General features: G+C 35.6%; 1 protein-coding gene across 10 annotated transcripts in view; it reads right to left on the bottom strand.

The window, feature by feature from the left end:
• Cfap20dc (CFAP20 domain containing) overlaps positions 1-23198 on the bottom strand; it is a 205875-nt gene that overhangs the window by 129604 nt on the left and 53073 nt on the right. For all 10 annotated transcript variants that reach the window (XM_074044080.1, XM_074044082.1, XM_074044079.1 and 7 more), the window contains one exon: positions 2928-3042. In XM_074044080.1, the coding sequence (XP_073900181.1) occupies positions 2928-3042 (115 nt within the window). The remainder of the gene's footprint in view (positions 1-2927; positions 3043-23198) is intronic.

Consider the following 23198-nt stretch of genomic DNA (forward strand, 5'->3'; position numbering starts at 1 on the left):
ACATTTAAAGGTAGTTAGAGGGCTGGGGGTGTGTGGCTCACGTGGTAGAGCACCTGCCTAGTCAACCCTGAGTTCAAACCCCAGGAACTTCCAAAAAAAGAAAAAAAAAGTAATTGGAACAGAAAGTGGCTGATAAACAAATATTCATATTGGCACAGCTATAAGAATATTAGTTTTATTTGTTGCCTCTGGCTACCTAAAGGATTTAGCTAAAGAACCAAGGAAAAGAGGTCCATTTGGCAATTATCTTCTAAATCAGGAGTTGCAAACTGAATATCTAGAGGGCCAAAGCAAATAACCAAGGGAAACAAGAAGGGTCTGAATGCACCTACATATCTTATGAGTTGACAGTATTCAAGTTCACAGGAGAGCATTCAGTGTGCAGTTGCCTCTCAGCTCAAGCCAACTGCTTGCTGTGCAAGAAGGTAAGCTCAATGTTGACAAATCTTTTGAGGTTTTTCAAAAGAGGTCAGAAATCAGGAATTTTATATGAAATCTCCTGACTTATCAATGTTAGCTGAAATGCTTTTAAAATGCTGCTTTGAGGTTTATCAGCAAAATGTCTATCAGTTGCTGAAGGACAGAAAGAAGCTAAGAGCGCTATGGCAAAAAGTAGAAAACTGGAGCCAATATCACACAAGCACCAAGGAGACTCCTGCTATGGTGTCTGGGATGGGTGAGTGCTCTGGCCACTTTGCTGCTCTCTGTAGAAACTGTCCCTAAAACTCACCCTGTTACTCAGCTTTAATTTACTAGGGGCTTCCTGGGAACAGAGAATATCAATAGTGGAAAGTAAAGACCCTCTGATGTCATGTTGCACCTGCTGGATTGGAAGGAAACTAAAGAAGTGAAAGGAATTCTTTGTTAGTATTTGTTTGAATACTCCTGGACATCTGTAGAATCACCCAGCACATTTAGAAAGCCTATATAATTTGGCCATGAAAAATTTATCATTATATCTTCTATGTCAGGAGGCACATTAAGACTTGCCAATTTGTTCAACAAAACATTTGCTGAGTACTCACTATGTGCCATATACTGATAGGAACTGGGGATAAAAGCACAATAAGACATGCTTATAGTCTAATAGGGGAGATGGGCAAGTAAACAGGTGTCTAATTGCAGGATGAAGAAATGTGAGGGTTATGAAATTGTGAATGGTAATGATTCCCTATAGAGCTAATCTGCAGAGAATAAATCACAGAGAGTTTCCTGGAAGCAGTTATAATCCTTACCTAGGGCTTCTTTGCCAGGCCTGTTCTAAAAGCCTTATGTTTATTAACTCAGGTAAATCCAACAACCTTAATGGTGCATATACGTCATATTATCTACGTCTTACGAATGAGAAAAATGAACACAGCAATTTGAATTGGGACACATGTCAGAATCTAGATTCTATATTCTTAACCCTGACATATTGCATATATATGGTATTGGTAACACTGGGGTTTGAACTCAGGGCCTTATGCTTGCTAGGCAGGTGCACTTACTGCTTGAACCACTTCGCCAGCCTGCATGTTATATATTTAACACAAATATAGGCTAATTAAGTTTCAGGTCCCAGATTCTTTGTTTTTACTTTCACATCGTGTACCATATATATGGGATAGTCCTGTTTATACACATCTTAGCTCGTTTGACTTACATCTCAGATGTTGTTTCATAACCATTTGTCTACTGGTTCTACCCAGTCCTCACTAATTTTAGTCTGGATCACAGCCAATGGTGTCTTCATCTTTACTTTCTACCCCTTCAAATCATTGCAAATATTACTACCAGAATAATCTTCCCAAAGCATGGAACTGACCGTATTCCTCCCATAATCCAAAAGCTTTAATGGATTCCTTATCTCTCACAGTGATTCCCAAAGAATGGAACATGCACCATTTGTGAAATAACTTTGGATGACACACAGGAATGGGAATAAGTGACTCTGGATCACAAAATAAAAATTTCTTTTTTATCAATTTCTTTTCAGTTCTTCTAATTGTGCCAGGAAGAAAGCTTTTACATGTATGTGATCTTTGATGAGCTATTTTAAACAAAGAGCAGGTTTCAGGACAAGAAACCATACCTAGCTATTTATTAAAATACCGGTTTTGTAATGTTTGCTTGCAAATGCTGTACCACTGCGCTATATCTCAAGCCCCACTCTTGTTTTTAGTATGTTTATGCTTTATTTATGGGAAATTATACAGATTTATTTGTAAGTGTGATAGAAAGCTTTTTTTAAAAAATAAATTAAAGCAAAAAAGTGAGTTAACTTAAAAGAAAGCATTAAGTACATATTAGAATAGCTTGAATACAAACATGTTCAGAGGTTATATAACAGGCCTAAAATCTCCAACCTGTAACTGGCTATTATTCAGTAGGACTGATTTTCTTAGTATGTTTTTAAATCTGGCAATAATGATTGTTAATTCTCTGTTCTTCACATATGTACCACTTTCCAGCCTCCAAACTTTTGCCCATGCTGTTCCATTTGCGCAGCAGTACTGGAGTTTTGAATTCAGGGCCTTGAGCTTGCTAGGCAAGTGCTCTACCACTTGAGCCACACCGCTAGCCTTTTCCTTCTGGTTGGAATGCTTGTCTTCCCATTTCTCCCTGTTCGGTTTACAGTCCTTCAAAGCTCATGCTAGTGCTATCTTAGGCATGAACCCTTTTTTCTTCTGGCAGTAATATGGATTCCTTTCCCTTTCACAGTCCCAATAGCACCTTCTCTTCCTACTGTGCTTCCTATCCCAGTTTTGGTGATATTATAAGTGTTTAAATAATAATATTCTTTCACCTAGATTTCAAGGGAGGGGAAGGAAGTGCACAAATATCATTAACTTTTTATACTACCATGGTACTTCTCAAAGTAGGCCCATAATTAATACTTGCTGAATTGAATTTAATATTTTAGGCAACATTTATATGGTACTTACAATTTTGCGCTTGATCATGAAGAGTGGGATTTTTGCATGAAGAGGGGTTGAGGATAGTTCCTTATGTACCGTTGATAAATACAATCTTCTTTTGATGTTCCCTAAATCAGTAATTCTGAAAGAAAGAGACAGAAGAGAAGAGAGAAACATTCCCATCAATTTAATAACCACTTCTATGGATAATCATCAAAATGATATAATTTATCATATGGACCCTGTTCAATAGGGAATTTGAACACAGAATTTAAGAATTGCCATTTTCTTTCAAGAAGTAATAAAATTTCTTGCTTAAATTCAAAGTGCTCATAAGCCAGAATATATAAATTCACTTAAAATGCTAATTTATTTTAGTACTCTACACTAGATTTCCATAGTTCTCCATTCTAAGAAAAAAATTCAATTTCTATGAACTGAGAAACTGCTAGCCTTTAATAACCATGCTCGTTCCAGCCCCTTAAACTTGTGTTATCTTGGGACATACTGTCACCTACTAAATAGGAAAACATTATGGGTTTCTTTCCCTAAAAATGCACCTGTCATTTTATATAGGCTCTTAGTCTGCTTAGAGACAGACACAAAACACTGACTGTCAGTTTCACTTCCTAAGCACATATCTTCCAACTAGAATTATAATACACAAGTTTATTGCTCACTATTCAGGTCAACCCACAGTGATACCAAGGACACTGAATCTGAACATCTTTAATAGATTTAGACCACAGCCATGATCACAAAGATTAGGTTTGCTTCAAATTGATAGAGGCTCATTTTTATGTTCTTCTTCCTTTAGGTCTCAGAGGTAACACAGCAGGCTGAAAATCTCTAAACCTGTCTCAGGCTGCTATGTTATAGCATTGATATTTTCTTTAAAAACTATCTTTTCATCTGGGAATAAATGTTTTCCCAATTTTTAGCAAGCTTTTCTACATGTACTACACTGCTAATTTTCTATAATTACCAATACCCAAGAAGACATTTCAAATAACCTGGGGTGTGTATGTGTGTGTGTGTGTGTGTGTGTGTATATAGTGGAGCTGCAGATTGAACACAGGGCCTCATGCACGCTAAGCAGGCACTCTCCTACTGTGCTACACTGCCAGCCCTTTGTCCTTATTTTCTTAATGGTATCTTTTCTTTAAACTTTGAATTTGAAGATAATTTCCAACTTAGAGAAAAATATCAAGTATAATACATAAAAGACTTATGTGCCCTTTCTATTCATGTATGTGGGTGTTTTTTTATTAGCAAAAGTTTTAATTTTCATGAAGTCAGTTTGTCATTATGTACACGTGTGCTTTATATATCCAAAAAAATAAAATCCTTGCTTAGCACAAAGTTGCAAAACTATTTTCTTATGTTTCCTTCTAGATCTTTATAGTCTGTTTTTAATTTTATTTACTTATTTATGTATTTATTTATTGGTGACACTGGGGTGTAAACTCAGGGCTTCAGGTTTGCTAAGCAGGGGCTCTTACCACTTGAGCTACTCTGCCAGCCCTATGGTCTGTTTTCAGATTTAAACTGTGATCATTCAAATTGGTTCCTCTGTGTTGTATGAGGTATGTGTGTGTGTGGGGATATTATTTTTCTTTCTGCATGTTTATTCAGTTGTCCCAGAACCATTTATTAAATTCTCGTTTCCTCACTAAAATGCTGGAATACTTTGCTGAAAAATCACTGATCATACTGAGTCAGTCCATTTTCTATTAGTGTGATGAAACAGCTGAGGCTGGGTAATTTAAAAGAAAAATTTATTAGCTTATAAATATGGAGGCTCAAGGGCATGGTGGTGGCATCAGTTTGATTGTGGTGAGGACCTGATGGTGAAGCATGTATGGGAGGAAGAGGTCATATTTCCAAACAGGAAGTCAGAGGACAATCCAGTAGTTTGACTTGCTCTTAGAAAAACTTACTCTTGCAAGAACTCAACAAAGTCCCTCAAAACGACCTTAATCCCTTCTGAAGCCATCACCCTCAATACTCTAAAGACCTCCCACTAGGTATCATCACTTAAAGGCACATACTATCTCCCCAAATCATCACACTAAGTAGATCAAGCTATAAACACACGAACCCTTGGGAGGCAAACCACACTCTAATGATTACACACACATATACACCTGATAAATCTATTTCCTCTTGATCCAATATTTCAGTGATTCATTTGCTCATTCTTATGCCAATAATATACTATTTTGATTACTATGTTTTATCAGTAAATCTTAAAACTAGGTAAAGAAACCCTTCCATTTTGGTTTTGTTCAAGGTTTGTTTTAGTCTTGCCTTTCAATAAAGACTGTAGGATCCACTTACATTTTCTACTTAGAAGTTACTGAGAATTTATTGGCTATATTAAATTGAATCTAAAGATCAATTTTCAGAGAACAATATTGAGTATTTCCTTCTAATTTACTCAAATGATATACATCTCCATTTATTTAAGACTTAATTAATTTCTTGCAGACTGTTTTATAGTTTACATGTTAGAAGTCTTATACACCTTTTGTTAAATTGTTTCTATGTATTTTATTATACAATTTGATTCTTAGAACTCAATTTCTTGGTCATTTGTTACTAGTATGTAGAAATACAACTGACTTTTGTATGTAGAGCTTGTTTCCTGTGACCTTGCTTAATTAAATCATGAGTTCCAGTAGCTGTGATATGTATATTCCTGAGGATGTTCTACATAAACAATAATGTCCTCAGTGCATAAAGACTGCTTTACTTCTGCTTTTTCAATCCTTCTGCTTTAAATTTCTTTTTCCTGCATACTGCACTGATGCTAGGACCTTGAGCATACACTAAATTAGAAATGATGAAAGCAGACAGCCCTTGCATTACATCTGATCACAGAAGGAAAGTGTTCCTGTGATGTTCATACCAAGTATAAGGTTAGACCACACTTTTCTTGAGGGGTCTCAAGGAGGATACTGAGGATATTCTCGTCTATCCCTACTTTTTGAGAGATTCTTTTAAATGAAGAAAGGGTATGGATTGTTTCAAATGCCTTTTCTATACTGATTGAAATGATCTTATTTTTTAATGTGTCTGTATGTTGAATTATCTAGTTGATTTTCAAATGTAATATGTTAAGTTTTGATAACAGGTTACATTAACCCTACAAAATGATTTGGGAAGTGCTTCCTTCTGTATTTAGAAAACATTTGCTTAAAAAAAACGGGTGCTAGTTCTTTTTAAAATATTAATAGAATTCACCTATATCTGAAGTTCTTGTAGGAAGAGTTTGCTTACATATCCATTCTTTAATAGGTCTAGGACTATTTAGATTTTTTATTTTTCTTGTTTCAGTTTTGTTTTTCATATAGAGTTGTTGAATTTATTGCCATAAGGTTGCTAGTATTACTCCCCTTAATATGTTTTTAATATGAATAAGATCTGTAGTAGTAATCACTCTCTCATTGCTGACATGGATGATTTATGAATGCTTTCCTTTTTTATTAATCAATTCTGTTATAGTTCATTAAGTTTATCTTTTCAAAGAAACAATTTTGGCTGTGTTACATTTTTGTATTTTTTTTTTTTTTTTGCAGTACTAGGGCTTGAACTCAGGGCCTTTACCTTGAGCCACTCCACCAGCCCTATTTTTGTGAAGGGTTTTTCGAAATAGGGTCTCATGAATTATTTGCCAGGCTGGCTTTGAGCAATCCTCCTGATCTCTGTCTCCTGAGTAGCTAGGATTACAGATGTGAGCCACCAGCACATGGCTCTGTATTCTTTATGTTCCATTTTATTGATTCCTGATTTTATATTTATTATTTCCTTCTTTCTACTTATTTTGAGTTAAATTTGTTCTTTGTTCCCTCCCCATAGCTTCTAAGGGTGAAAGGTCAGGTCATTAATTTTCATTCAGTTTGAAATATTTTTTAATATCTCTTAAGATGTCTTCTTTGAATCTTGAGTTACTTAGATATATACTATTAATTTTAATTAAACATTAAAATTAATGTTTAACTCCAAACATTAATGTCTTTTCTACATATTGTATTATTGTTGATTTTTAATTTAATTCTGTTGTGGTCAGAGAACATACTTTGTAGTTTCCTTTTTAAAATTTAATGAGACTTATTGAATGACTCCTTTAGAACTTCTTTTCTCTCTATTCTTCATCCAGTCCTCTAATAGGTTACAAATTTGTGCCTTCCAACCATTATCCCATGTAAATCCTCCTGAGAGGATGATCTCTAAGCAAGCCAGACTGGAGAGTGCCCTGCTAGAATGTGTTAATTTATCTAAAGAAAAAATATATCAAGTATCAAATGGTTGTATTCTCAGCATATAATAAGAACAATAGACTTTGACTTTAATGCCTGATATACACTTTTCCCAAGGAAAATACATTATTTAAAAATATTTATGAATTATTGAACATTTTCTACATGCCAATACTGTATTGACAACTTTATAAACATCTCATTTAATACTCCCATCAACCCAGGAAGACATTTACTATTATTATCCATCTTTTGCTTATAGATGAGGAAACTAAAGCTTAGTTAGTAACATTAGGTGGCTTTCCAAAATTCACACGTCTAGTAGAACTCAGACTTAAATTCACACATAATTACTTCCAGTATCACTTTGTGAACCACATGCTTCCTTTCTTTTTGGGTTAACTAGTGCTTTTAAACACATTCATGGTAGGATGGTATTTGCTCCTGGAAATGAAATATTTAATATCTGATGGCAATAACTCCTTCCCTTTAGTGTATTTGGCTGTACATTACCATGTTTGCATTTTGTGTGTAAATGTGATTATTTTCTTTCCACTGACAAAGATTTCCTTTAGAAATATAAAAAAAATATAATGGAAAAACTGAGAAATCAAGAAGAACTTGGTAGGGGTGATGTCAAGGCCATAAATATAAACAGAAAAGGATGGGAAGTGGAAGAGCAACATCTAAATCCTTTCCATGGGCCAGAACCTGCACACCATTTCAACAAAGTTATCCCATTTATTCTTCCCAACAATTCTTTGAAATAGGACTCAATGTAGTAAGAGGCTTGGGTATATTAAGAAACTTGGCCAAAGTCTTATAGAGAGTGACAGAGCCAGAAAGTCTAGAGCCTTAAAAGATAAGTTTAAAGGAAAAATGGTAAATTATTTACGAGTCAATATGACAACTCCAAAGGTTTGTAATTACCTGTTTCAGTATTTTTGAAAGGCTGCATGCTTGCATGGAAGGGAAGGGAGAATAGTAGGCTTGTAATCATTTACTTTTCGATTGGGTATTACAGAAAAGTGACCAGTCAATGCTCCTTGTAAACATGACTGACCTCCTGACAAACACACTAATGGTATTTATTAGGGAAAATTTTCTTCATGGAATGCTTTTTGCATAGTGTACAAACTGGAATCCATGGGCTTATGGGGTCAAGGCTTCCTGAAAAATATCACAGAAGTTATAAAATTATTAAATGGACCAATCAGCTATTTTTGGGTAAGTGAGCAAGTGCTAGAGAACTCATCTGTTAAGTCTGAGCAAGACTGCATTTAGAAAGGACAGGTTAGCTACAAAGGACTGGAGTCTCTCTGCCTCAAGATTTGTACCCTTCAAATTATTAATAAAACTCAATACTGGCTAATATCTCCAATTTTTGTGAGTCTCTTTGCCAACTGAATCTGAGTTATGTCACATACCTGGTTGTGTTATGCAGCTTCTTTAGAAAGCACACCCCCCACAAAGTAGAGACTGAGATAAGGAAGAAGGCACAAGTAATTTGAGAAGTGATATCATGAAGCAGAAGTATGGGAATTGGGACAGTAAGACAACAAAGGTAGAAAAAAATACAAGAATGCACCAATGTGACAACTCTATTCCCTCAGGACTTCTGAAGACATGTACACAACACTCCACAGACCTGACTACCCGAAGCATGGGAGGTGGGAGCACATAGCCACTGCCTCCCAATCTGCGAAGGTTAAGGGCAGCCTCTGCGACCTTAACTCTCCAGTACCTCCAGGCTGTGCCTTTCTCAAGGTGGAGTGACACCCACAGCATCAAAAAAGGCTCTGAGGTGCACTTGAAGAAGCTTGCACCAAACTGTAGACCACTGTTAGCAGACGTGGATCTACAGAACACAACATGGAACACTGGAGTGGGCTGCCACATGACAAAACCAGCATGCTGTTGCTACTTAAAGATAATCATTTCTTTATTAGTTTCATACTTCTGCTTATGCCATTTCCCTGAGAAGCTTCTTCTCTCTTTATTATGCCAACTGAAATTATATCCATTCATCACAGCTTGTGTTGAAATACTATCTTCTCGTTAAAAACATCTTGGATCTCTATATTAAAAGTAATCACCTCTCTCCTTATTTTTTGACTTCTATAGTTGAATTTTTCATTGCCCCTTTTGTTTGAGGTCAGTGACTATAGTCCATTTGATGGGCCATAAATTGATTCAAATCTTTTCCTTTGTTTTCATGAGTAAATGACATACAGACCTATATATTTCAGTTTGACTACCTGGTAGTAACATTTTAATTGAGTTTTAAAAAGGGTTATTAGAATTTGGTATTCCAAAGCTCATTCTAGAGTTTAAAAGAAGTCCCTCACTTGAACTTCCACAATGAAGTCTGACTGCCCTGAAAGCCTTGGTGATTTGCAAAGTTCCTCATGTGCACATGTCCACACAAAGGAGAGGGGGGTGGGATTTCTTTAATTTGAAGGAAGGATAACTTATACCTATTCATCATCAATATTGTTTTTCTAATCAATATTGTTTTGAATTGGTAGTAATTTTCAAGCAGTGCTGCTATTAGTTTTCAGGGATAAACTGCAATGATTTTAGGCTAACAATTACCAACCAGAAATATGTCAGACTGGTTCAGAGCAATAATTTCAAAGCCATATTTTTCTGTGTTTGAATCTTGGCTTCACCACACATTAGCTGTATGACACAGTCAAATTATTTACCCTCCTGTGCCACAATTTCTTCATCTGTAGGATGTGGAAAGCAATAGGACCTATAGGACTATTGTAAAGCCTGTATTAGTGAGTATCTAAAACATGCTTTGAGCAGGCTTGACACACAGAACACCTCCCTAGGTCCCAACCTTCATTAATTTGGGTGGCTGTGAATTGTTTAGTGAGGTATGTGGGCTTTTGACCTTTAATTTTCTAATACCTAAAATTTGAGTGGCTCATACATGCCCACAAAATCCTCTATCAATGACCCAACCTCCATATTGTCAAATGGAAATGGGTAGGATTATAGGCCATGACATCTATCTTTCTTTTGCAGTATGTCTTAGTATACAAAAAAAGTGTAGGTGCCATGGTAGGCTGCTATTCACAGTGTGTTTCCTCTGCTACTTGTAAACTCCCCAAAACAAAGGCTGAGTGTTTATTGTGCTTCTCTTACAGAGGTAGGTGCAGAGGTTTGCAGTTAACTGGGAAATACTTGCTAAACTGCCTTTTTTGAAGTTCTTCCAAAGGTATATATTTGCTTATCTATTTATTGAGCACCAATTCAATGCCAAACATGGAAATAGTTACTGGAGATAGCATAGTAAGCAAAACAAAGTCTCTACCCTTATGAAGCATGTGTTCGATTGGGGAAGAGAGTAATAAACACACAGTTATACACATAGTATGTCAGCTCTCAGTAAGGACTATGAAAAAAAAAAAGCACAAGGCAATAGAGGGTGATAGGGTAGAAAGTATTATTTTAGAAAGGGTGATTAAGGAAGACCTTTTACAGTAGGTGCCATCTAAGCAAAGAGTTGAATGAAGTCACACACACACACACCCACACACACACACACACACACAGTATTGCAGAGAGAACACTCCACAAAAGTTTATAAAAGCTCAAAAGAATTGTTCCTCAGCTGTGGCTAGTAGATCTTTCAATGTAACTCAACACACTTACTAATGTAAAAATAGGTGGGTCTCCTGGGCTGTAAAGCTCAACACAATCAAGCAATGAGTGCACAGCACGAGTTTCACCCTCATATAGGTCAAGATTTGATTTGCATAAAGTAGTTCTCAGTTGAATCCAGCCCTTATGGTTCTGGTGTTGAGAAGAATCTCCAAATGATCATGTGCCCAGCTTGGACAAAGGTATTAGGACTAAGCCATGCATATAGTCATAGGGGCTTATACTACTATCTTTGCAAAAATTAATATGCAAACCCTCCCCATTGCATAATCAAGAATAGTTGGTTTGGGAGGAAAACAAAATCATGTGCTAAGCTTAAATGGTTCTGAAAGCAAGCTGAGTTGCTACTTAAAAAAATAAAATTAGTCATTCATGAGAGAAAGAATATAAACGCATATGTGTGACTACTTAAAAGCTTCATTATGCTTATGTGCTTTTTTGGGCACAATTTAGTTGCTGTAAGGATGGCTGCTTGTAAAACAGTTCTTCCCTTGTAATATAGGCTTGATTTTTTCCATCTAAAACCTCCTGTGATCTAACAAAAAAGAAAAAGACAAGCAACACTGGTATTACTCCTCTTATACTTAAAGATGCATTTTTAAAAACCCACATATAAGTTAATATGTCATTATATCCATAAGTGAGCATTCATAGCTAAGGGTCAGCAATATGATAGAAAAAGTAATGAGACCATGTTGAGAAAAATGGGGTAGTCAACAGGAAAATCAACCTCATTTATAATAATATTCCAGTGATCAGCAGGTGTATAACTCTCCCGGCTTTGGTCATTAATGCCATTCATTTCAAACTCAACATCTACATTTACAAACCACTTGAAAGTAAAATTACTTTTCAATTCAATTTTCAATTTGCTTTTATATCTTCATCTTTGATTGACAATTTTTTCTCCACAATGGCAAACTAAGTGAGAATTTGAGTAAACAGTAGCAACCATCCAATAGTATAGATAAATTCATCTATTCAGATTATCTATTCACTCTTCTTCTCTGTGTCCAATCATTCACAACCACTTGTGAATGTTCACTTTGGATTAGAATGAACTTGCAAAACTGATGTCAGACCTCTGATGACTGGATTCATTTATTACAATCAATTTGTTCTTAAAGACAAAATGGTTTTTATTTTTCCTTATCACCTAAAATTACCAAATTTGAAAATGCACATTTTCAATAATTACAAGAAGATAGTGAAACTGCAAAATAATATCTTTAAACATGTACAATGATGTTTAGGAATGTAGTTAATATGGCTATGGGCTAAAATTTAAAAGCCTACAGAGGGTGATTCCATGACCTCCCTTATATATTCATCCCAATACTTCACAATTACCATGAGGAATTTTATTCCATTAGTTATTTTCTGGATCCCTTCTACTGAAGAACAGCAATTCTACTTTCATATGCTTATTCAAATGCAATGTAGCTCTTTTTCTTCTTTTCTTATTTAACATTACCATACATATTTTACACATGACTCTAAATAACCTATGTTCTTGGAAGCTTTTTTGGAATATCATATGATCCCCTTCTAAAAAAAAAGTTTAATTGAGGTGTAATTTACCCACTGTTAATTCAACATTTTTATTATATAATTCAATTTTTTCCACCTATTTAAGGAGTTAAAAACTGATTTCCAGGATCTAGTTGTAAAACATTCCTATCATCTCAAAAAGGTCCCTCATACCTGTTTGCAGACAACCCACACTCAAACCCCCATTAGGCAATCACTAATCTTGTTTTAGTCTCTAAATATTTGCATTTCTGGATATTTCATATAAATGAAATAAAAATATAAAACATTTTGCACCTGGCATCTTTCACTTAATGGTTTTGAGATTCATTCATGTTGACTACACCATTACTTTTTCTCACAGCATAGTATTTCAATATACCGACATCCCACATTTTAAACAAAATTCATTCACTAGATGAGTTGATTGAACTGTAGACTATTTGCAGGTCTGGCCAATCAGAATAATGCCACTAGGAACATTCATGTTCAACTCTTTGGACACATTTCATTTTTCTAGAGACATACCCAAGAAACGTAGCTGCATTGTTCTGCATTCCACCAGCAAAGTATGAGAATTTCAGTTTCTTCATATCTTGATCAACATCTGATACTGTCTATCTTTTAATTATAGCTATTACAGTATGAGGTATATTTTCATTGTTCCATTAATTTGTCTTTCCCTAATGACACAGATGTTGAAAATATTACCATGTGCTTTTTAGCCATAACTCCATCATCTTCTTTGTGAAATGCCTATTCAAATCTTTTACCAAGTTTTAAACTAGGTGATATATTTTCTTATTACTGAATTATAAGAGTTTTTCCATACTCTGAATGTAAGAATCTATCATATGTATGGTTAGCAAATATTTTCATCAGTCTATTGTTTCTCTTCATTTACTTAATGATGTTTTTGAAACATAAACATTTTAAATTTTGATAAAATCCATTCTATCATATTTTTTCTTTTATTGACTGTATTTTAGTACTATTCTATAAACTCTTTTCCAAACCCAGGTATGAAGATTTTCTTCTGTTTTATTCTAGATATTTTATACTTTAACTCTTACATTTAGGTCTAAAATCTATTTGCATTTGTTTTTGTATATGGTGTGAACTTTGGGGTAAGGAAGAAGGAGAGAAAGGAGAGAACACTATCAAATTGCTAAAATTTGAAGTAAAGAATGCATACATTACTACTGATCTTACAGAAACACATACACACACATCCTACAATGTAAATCTTAAGAGTACATAGTTTCATCAGTGAATTATATCAACTATTTTAAAAGTAGTTAAGATCAATTCTTCACCAATTCTTCCAAAAATGAAAAGGAAGGCACATGTCTCAACTTATCCTACAAAGTATTACCAAAAGCAGAGACATCAGGAGAAAATTATACAGACCAATTTTCTTTATGAATATAAACACAGACACAAAAACCCTAAAAGATACTAGCAAACTAGTGGGAATATAATTCCATATGCCCCCACAATTTTACTCCTAGTTACATACCCAAGATAACTGAAACACATCCACACAAAAACTTGCTCTTCAATATTCATAACATTATTAATGATAGCCAAAATGGAAATAACCCAAAAGTTTATCAGTTCATAAATGAATTAAAGAATGTGGCATATTTTTACAACAGATTATTATTCAGGCCTAAAAAGGAGTAAATCACTTATTCATGGATAAACCCTGAAAACATTATGCTAATTGAAAGAAGTCAGACATATTGTAGGGTTTCACCTATAAGAAATGTTCAAAATAGACAAATCCATAGATACAGATAGGGGTCGGGGTGTTGGGGAATGGGAGTAACTGCTAATGGGTATGGGTACTTTCTGGAGTGACAAGAAATTCTAAAATTACATAGTGATGATAGCTGTATAGCTCTGTGAACTAAAGTAAAAACCATTGAATCATACACTTTAAAAGGTGAATTTGTTTTTTATGGCATGTGAACTATATCTGAGTGAAAATAACAGAGGTGTTACTATTTCAGTTACTTATTAGTGATGGGTAAATGGTATTCTAGAAGAAAAGTACAGACAAAAATAAGAGCTATTATTTATATTCTATTTCCATGAAACACACAATTCTATTGCTGTTTCTCCTGGAATATTAGTCTTTTTTGTGGGTTGAGCTGTGTCCCCCCAAAATAATATATTCAAGTCTCAGCTGTCTTTTACAAATGTAACCAAATTAAGATGAAGTTATATAAAAAAAAGATGAAGACATAGTGACTAGGGTGAGCTGTAATCCAATGACTGGTATTGCTATGAGAAAAGGGAAATCTGGACAAGGACAGGCACAGAGGATGCCATGTGAAACATGCAGAGACTGGAGGGATGCATTTACCAACTAAGGAATGACAAAGATTGCTGGCAACTGTTGGAAGCTAAGGAAAAGGCATGGTTTAGATTCTCCGCCAGTGCCTCCACTGGGAACCAATCCTCCCCATATCTTGATTTGGGGCTTTTAGCTTTCAGAAACAATAAGTTTGTTTTTTTGTATTATATCAGTTTTTGGTAAATTAATACAGTAATTTTGACATTATTATCTATTAAAGCAAAGGTTAAAGGAACTAGAGTCAACCTCCTAGAGTATCAATTTCCTTACATACAAATTGGGGTTGTAACATCTGTCCATTTATTGTGCTGAAAATACTTTAGAAAGTGTAAAGTGCTTTATAAATGAAGGCTATTACTCTTTAAGATGTATTTTCTTATTTTGTTAGCCTTAATTTATTGGGCTTTCTCTTTCTCCAAAATCATTTGTTTTCACAAACAACATGCACCTTCCTTACAGAAGCTACAGTTGATATAATGCACCTATTTAAAAAATAATCATCTCTCGTTTAAAAGTGAGAACTCAAATTATGGAACTCTTACACTATCCACTCTTTTAACCTTCCAAATATATACTTTTCTATGAGTTGTCAATGAACTTACCCTTCATTTTAGAAAATAAGCACTACAGCCTTTTGTTTATATATAGAATTAGAACATTGCTTGTTTCAGTTAATTGACTATTCTGTGGAATAAAATAGTAAGTTCTATCTTAAATGATCACTTTTCAAAATTTATAATGAAGATATTTGGTAATAAAAGTACAGTTTCAAAAATCAGTTAAGGATTCCCAGTTATCAATATAAAATACTATACAAATTCTGATTACTAGAGATTTCTAATTATTTAGAGTCTTGAAAACTTCATAAATTGCCTATCAGTAAAAATCTGACACCACCCAACAAGAAGGACAAATATGTCAAATGTTGTTAAATATCTCCAATGTCTATTCTTTAGATATTTCTATTCTTATCATCTCTGCTAAATGTATTAGCATAGCTGCAGAAGATTCTGACACCTTAACCAATACACATACATATATGTGTATATATATATATATATGTACACACATACATATATTCTCTTATTCCATTTTTATATGGTAATTTCATATATCTTTAAATGGATGATATTTCACAGGTACGCAAAGATACACATATGTAGATGTTCATTATAAACATAATTCTAGTAGCAAAACAGAAGAAAGAATTAGAGGTCTACCATAAATCTACATAAACAGATCATGCTATGCTCATGTAATACAGGGTAGCTATTAAAAAGAATGAGAGAGATTAACATTTAGTGACATGGAAAGATTCAGAAGCAGAAGGTCCTATTCTTAACCACCAAACCAACTGCCATGAAGTATGAATGTTTTGATTCATGTGGAAAAAGGGATAATATCATAGGCGCACATATATACAATTAATCTCTGGAGGCACTCACAAAAATGCCTGTTAAAAGCAGTTTCTTTGAAAAATGATTCCAAATTTTCTTTTTATAGTCATGGATTATTTTCATTATATAATATAATATGAAAATGAAAGACTTTAAGTCCATATGTCTAAAACAATCATTGGTAGTTAATTATTTGAAATACAATACATAAAAAACAATATAGGGTTTTAACAGCAAATGCTAAAAAAGATTCTTTGTTATCTGGAACTTCAAAAAAGGCATCAGGTAACATTTTACAGTTACCAAGAGGGTTGTTCTGCTGGGCTTATAGTCATTTGGGGAATCAATATACTATCCTTCGAGGTAACAGCACAACAATTTACTTATAGTGGTTTATCGAGTACTTAGTTCAAAACAGGTGGACATTTTGCCAATAACATTCTAATGGATGCTATAGATGACAGTTCAATGCTGTAATATACAAACTGGAAGGCCAAATAATAAAAACTATATGTCCCTGGAGTCAAAGGATTATCATCTGTAGAGGATCCAAAGGAATACATCAAGAAATGTCCTATCATAGGCCTAATTGTTTTGGTTATTACTGATTGCATTAGTAGAAACACACTGGTGCCATTTTTATATATTCTTTTATCTTACAATATTCTGGTAAATGAAAAGGGAAATTAAAAAGCTTTCCTTTTAATTTGAATTAGCTTGAAGCTTATCAATGTAAACACATTTCCCAATTAAGTTAGACAATATGCAGAACTCACTACCTGAGCAAAATCCTGTTAGTTTGAAATAAACTTGAGATGTGGAGGTAAATTAACTTGTTCAGTTCTATAGTCAATTCCAATGTTTGTAGCACAAGGCTAAAGTATTTACATGAGTTATCTTTGTGCCACAGTTCAAGGCACAAGTAAGGCGGTGCTCCTAGAAAGCATAGAACTGTTTTTTTAAAAAATGTTCAGTTCAGGGTGGTAGATGTGGCTCAAGTGCTAGAGTGCCTGCTTTAGCAAGCATAAGGCCCCAAGTTCAAATTCCAGTACCACAAAAAATGTTCAATTAGATTTGAAGCTTATTTTATGGATGGAAGTATAATACACAGCATTTTTACATTTAATTTCTGAAACATTTTCTATTTTCCTTTTCTCTGAAACTGGATTTCCATACTACTTATGCAACATTTGGGGAGGAATTAAAATGTGCATTCAAACAGGTGCTGAGGACTTTTAAGTGCTAAGAGCCCCTGGACTCTCTTCTGTTTAAGAAAAGTATTTTCCTTGTGGACCATGTCCTCTTCTACCCTATTTTAAATATTATCTATATGTTGGTAATTCAGTCTAGATCTCTAGCCCTGATTTATTCCTTGAACTCCAAACTGCTTACTTGAATATTTTCCTTCATATTTCACAGACATTTCAAATGAAATCCCTCAAAATAAAAGCATTCTTTTTTTTTTCTTTTATTATTCATATGTGCATACAAGGCTTGGTTCATTTCTCCCCCCTGCCCCCACCCCCTCCCTTACCACCCACTCCACCCCCTCCCGCTCCCCCCCTCAATACCCAGCAGAAACTATTTTGCCCTTATCTCTAATTTTGTTGTAGAGAGAGTATAAGCAATAATAGGAAGGAACAAGGGGTTTTGCTGGTTGAGATAAGGATAGCTATACAGGGCATTGACTCACATTGATTAAGCATTCTTAATTCTCTACCCTCAGTTTTTCCCCATGGCTCTAATCCGAAACCTAAGTCATTCTTTTTTTTTTTTTTTTTTTTAATTTTATTCCCCTCACCCCTTCTGGGCAGAACCCATTGTATTTTCTTTCTGAAAGTTTATCAGTTTCATATTGAACCCGTTCTTTTCTGTCTCACTCTGGGCCAGGTACTATGGTTCCCTGCCTGCACAGTTAGTTTCCAAGCTGGTCTCCCTGCTTCCATTATTATTTCTCCTCCCCAGTCACTAGCCTCGAGAGCCATCTTAAATAGGCATCAGGTTAGTCTATCATATTTCAGTGGTTTCTCAAGGCAAGGAGAACAGAATCTAAGGTCATGGCTCACGGGGTCTATACATTGTCTAGTTCACTGAGCAGTCTTTATTTTATTCTCTGTAGTTAGGGACCTGAAAGGAACAATTCCCCATCATGGTTCCAATGAAGAGATTATCATGAAAGTTGCTGCAGAGGTGTGAGCCAGGGTGAGGAAACCAAAAAGGGTTAGGTACCCCCCCACACCAAAAAAAAATAACCACATTGTTCAGCCATTATCATTCCAAGATCTAGAGGGGCAAGAGGAAGAACTGGGTTATCAGCAGGAAGTCTAAAGTAGAGAAAGAGAGGGAAGAAATACCGAGTACTCTCTCCCTGTCATCTGACTTTTTGCTGGTTCTTCTGCGCTGGAAAGCCTGAGGTCAAAGGAGTCCAGGTGACTAATACAGTATGAGATGGGAGGACAGGAGCCCAGGACACAGAAAGAATGGCAGTGAATGGGTCTGGAGGGGTGTAAGGAGATTAACCAGCACACATGCTAATCTCATGCACTGCTTTCCAGCTTCACACTTGTTTTCTTCTAATAAGACATCACACAGCTTGTATTTTCTGTGATACCTTCTACCTTCCACTCACCACATGCCTAGTTCTTCATGCCCTTCATGTCTTAATTAAGATATTTCTATAATTAAGAATTGTCTAAGTAGTACTTCCTTGGTTAGTCTTTTGCTTGTTTCCTTCAGAAACAAATTCTAACTACTTTACTTACTTGGTTTTCTTGCTTCTCCAACATGAGAGCAGCAACAATCTAACAAATGCCTGCCACATAGAAGGCATTTGTTAATAATGTTAATAAACATTAACTGAATGAATGTTGGCCAAATTATGTGGCAAATTCATAAGACTGTGCCTAGACACAATGTAGTTACAGGAACATATGCATGAATTCTAAACCAAGGCAACATTTAAGGAAATTTGATCTTTATTTTCCTATGCAGCATGACTGTAGCTAAGAAAAAAATTTTTTAAATCTTTCTTTAAAGTAAAAATCTGCATTGATAGATGCTCTGTTCCTTGTTTACTTAAAAGGAAAGTGTCTATTGTGGCACCACTGGTCTAAAACTGAATAATTGAATCATTTAAAAGCAAGGTTTATGCTTATTTCTTTTACTGCCGTTTCTATAGCAATAGCATAAAATCACCTGTTTAGGTCTTCGATACTCTTGGTACTAGAATATTAGTCATTTTGACATCTTTTTTTTTTTTTAATTCAGAAAGAAGAACAAAGGAACAGGCTTTGAATGTAGGAACATTTGGCTGTAGATACCATTTTTTGATGAAAGGAGATGGCAAGTGCAAAGCACAACTGACAGTGGTGACAACACTTCCACAGGACTATATTTTTAAACACCCAAGTGCTTCTCTCACCTCCTCTGAAAGAGCCACATCAGGTAATCCTGAATCTCAGAGCACTTGAACCTTCATCCTGAATGACAAGGGCCTATTTGCCTTTGTAAAACCAGTCTGTAAAAAGCAACCTTTGTCTTCACTTGTACACCACCTGTTTTTTAAGGACAACTGCATTTATAATGAGCAATCTTCACTTAAGTTCTATTCCACAAAGTGTCCCTCAACACCTAAGCATTAACAGAGGTTAAAGTGAATTTTGTGTTGGCTGGAGAGGCAGTGTCAAGACACCCTAACTCTGCAAGGAGGCAAAGGTGAAAGTAACAGGAGTTGAGGACATGGCAGAGGAACATCAAGGACAAAGGAAGAGCTGAAAAGTGGAACAGAATGAATGTTGTCAAGTCACTGGGTTACTTCCAGCAGGCCTGATAATGCCATCATTCCTGCTGAAGGGAACAGAGCAATAGCACGGCAAACTCTTCCTAGGACAGTTATCCATTTTATCACAGCCACCGTCCTCACCCGTGACATGGAATGGGTAACTGAACGAGCACAAGACCCTGTATGTCAGTCTGGTTTGGTTTTAAAACCTAGCTCTGTCCTGGCATTCTTTGAAACTTGAGCAAATAATTAACTGCCAGAGCATTAGTTTCTTCACCTGCAAAACAGGGCTAATAGCTAACTTGTCAGGTTATTGTGAAAAAATGAGGCTAGTCTATAATATTCCTGTGCCAACTAAAACTCTTGGTACTGCTCTAACTTTGTTTAATACAGTCAGGAACCAAAGTTACTGTATGAGTAGTCTTTCTGGGAGCATATGTGTGGAGGAGGTGAATTAAACAGCTGAGGCAAGTATTTTTCATGAGCAACAAAATCATGAAATACAGAGAGACTTCTGAAAGAAGAGGCCAGCTGTCCTAGCAAACACTGAACTGGCATGTCTGAGAGGCACATACTGGCCATTGTGCTCCCTGAAACAATGCTCCCTGTAAACAAAAACAAAAACACTTTCTGAGGGCTTGCCTACCACTGGAAAGCCTTTGGTATGAATTTTTTAGCTTCTTGTCAGATATTTGGGGTGGTAAAGACAAAAAAAAGCAGTGGAAGGAAAGGAGGTAGTGGACTGGAAAACTGGGGAAGACCATATAAAACCAGCACCCCTTGGCAAGAGGAGTGTTCCTGTCCCCCTTGTTCTCCCCCATCCCATCTCTCCCCACTCCACTTGGTACCAAGGCCAGAACTCTGACAAAACCTGAAAGAAGTGCGGGAAGGTAGAATCAAGGACAGGAGAGGGACCTGTCATTAAAGTGCAGTTTTGCCTGAGGAAAGCCTAGCCCACTATTCAGAACTGAGTGGGGAAAGGTGAGAGGTGGCTCCTGACTTGAATTCTTGGTGCCCAAGAGGAAAGGGCCTAGAGAAAGGCTAGAGTGTCAAGACCTGTACAATAGTACTTTGAGCAAGTGAGGGCTCCCTCTTCTTAATTTTCTTTACTTTTAACTTAGGAATAAGAGTAGGCTCTACCTTGTAGAATCACTCTGATGGAATAATGATTAGCATCATTCAAATATTTTTGCATTAGCTATCATTATTCACTTTCATAATTTGGATGTTGAGTGTCTCCAAGAGATCGATGTGTTAAAAGGCTTGGTTCCCAGGGCTGGTGCCATTGGGTGGTGGTGGTGGAACCTTTGAGAGGTGGGTCCTCATTTGGGGACATACCCTGGGAAGGGACTGTGAGACCGATCTCTTCCTTTCTCCCTCTTGCTCTGTTTCCTGGCTCATGATGTGAGTGATTTGCTTCTACAAGTGTTCCCACCATGATGTGCCTCCCTTGAAAGAGGCCCAAAGCCATGGGACTGCCTAATTTTGAACTTGAATCTCTAAGACCATGAGCTAAATAAGCATTTTCTCTTTATAAGTTAATTATCTCAGATATTCTGATGAGCAATGCAAAGTTGATTAACACATTGACTAAGTTTTGTTCTTAGTCCAGAACTTTGAGAATTATTACCCAGCTGCTTCAATAGTTGGGTAATAAGAAGTGAGCCACCTTTGCTAACCCAACTTTGCACAAAAAGAGGACGGCTCACAATCTGACAGAATGAAATTCAGATTCTGAACTTCTATAAAAGATTGTCAACTCTGCTTTCCATCCTGGTACTTAAAGCATGCTGATCCTATCTTAAGCAAGAGCATTGAGTTTCAGCACCTTATGCACTTGTCAAAAACTTCAACTATGAATTGACTGAATCTAGCATTTGCCAAAGGCTTGCTTGAGTTGTCTGGTATTTTGAGTCATGCTGCATTCACTACCCAAAGAAATGCCTTCACAAAGTTGAGATTTAATGTTTTGTCCTCAGTTTTGTTCCTTTCTTTCTTTCTTTTTTTTTTTTATGGAGAATCAATATAAGAAAAATCCATTTGAAGAAAACTTTATGTCTTTTGTAAAAATCATATCTTGGACAGCGAATAGGTTTCATCTTAAATTCCAATGTCAAATGATTGGTAGTGATTGTCTGGAATGCTCTGTTAAGAAGGACTACAAGGTTGCCATGATCGATTAGCACTTGTCTGCCAGGGACATCAATGAGGAAGTGTGCTGACTTTGTGATGCAGTTCACCTTCACTGAAAGCATGATTCATTGTAAAATGTACTGTGCCTTATGTGAGGACCAGCTAAATGTGTACATCCTTTCTTAAGTTCAGTCTCATAGGCTTCTCAACACTGAGCCTAGCCTTGGTACATGTTAATCCCTCTGAGTTGTCTTCCCCTATAGTCAAGTAACCCCTAAAACATGATGATAAGGTTACCTTAAAAGTTACTGAAATCAACTCATAAAAGATTAGATTAGAAGACAGGATGTTTCTTACATCAAAGCAAAAAAAGTAGGGCAAGGAAACTTAGTGTATTCTAGACAATATAATGAAATTTAAACTTGATAAGGGGCATTAACCACATGCAAATGAAAGAGGAGGACTGAACAAAAAGAGAAAAGCTAAAGCAGGAGAAAACATTTGAAGAAAAATGTTCTGACCATGGGCTATTAGGATTATCATGGTACTTCAGATAGCTCAAAATGATAAATCATGACAGAAATATTCTTTGCCAGAACCATTTTAGTGACATTAAATTGTTTAAGTGGCCATCTGTGGAACAATGTGGCAACTGGGTGGGTTTTATGGATCAGTCTGGTACAGCCACTAAAATAGCTATACCTGTTACATGGAAGCTATTTTCTATGCTTCTTTGTCAATCATAAACCTTGCTAATTCCACCTTTTTGTCACTTTAATTCTATAGATTTAAAAACAGAAGGAATGTGGGTACACTAAATTGTTTCCAATTTAGCAAAGAAAATACCTTTTTAAAAGTACACAAAAATATACTTAATTTAGATAGAAGTTTTAGAACTTATGCTTCAGTTTTAAATCTTTTTTCCTTTTGAAAGATTTCACAAAAAAATCAGAGCAAAACACCATAATGGGTAAAAAGAGACTATTGTTGTTTGACTCAAATATTTGCTTTTGGGAAATAAGATATCAAATACTTGATCATCTCAATTTAATTATAATCACCATTCCACACTGAAATCAAAGTGATTAGTTATGAGTATCAGAAATAACAACACTTATTTAAGGCTAATTCTGTGCCAGGCATTATTCTAAGTGCTGT

Source organism: Castor canadensis, chromosome 10 (genome assembly GCF_047511655.1).
Source record: "Castor canadensis chromosome 10, mCasCan1.hap1v2, whole genome shotgun sequence".
In the NCBI taxonomy this organism is placed as follows: domain Eukaryota; kingdom Metazoa; phylum Chordata; class Mammalia; order Rodentia; family Castoridae; genus Castor; species Castor canadensis.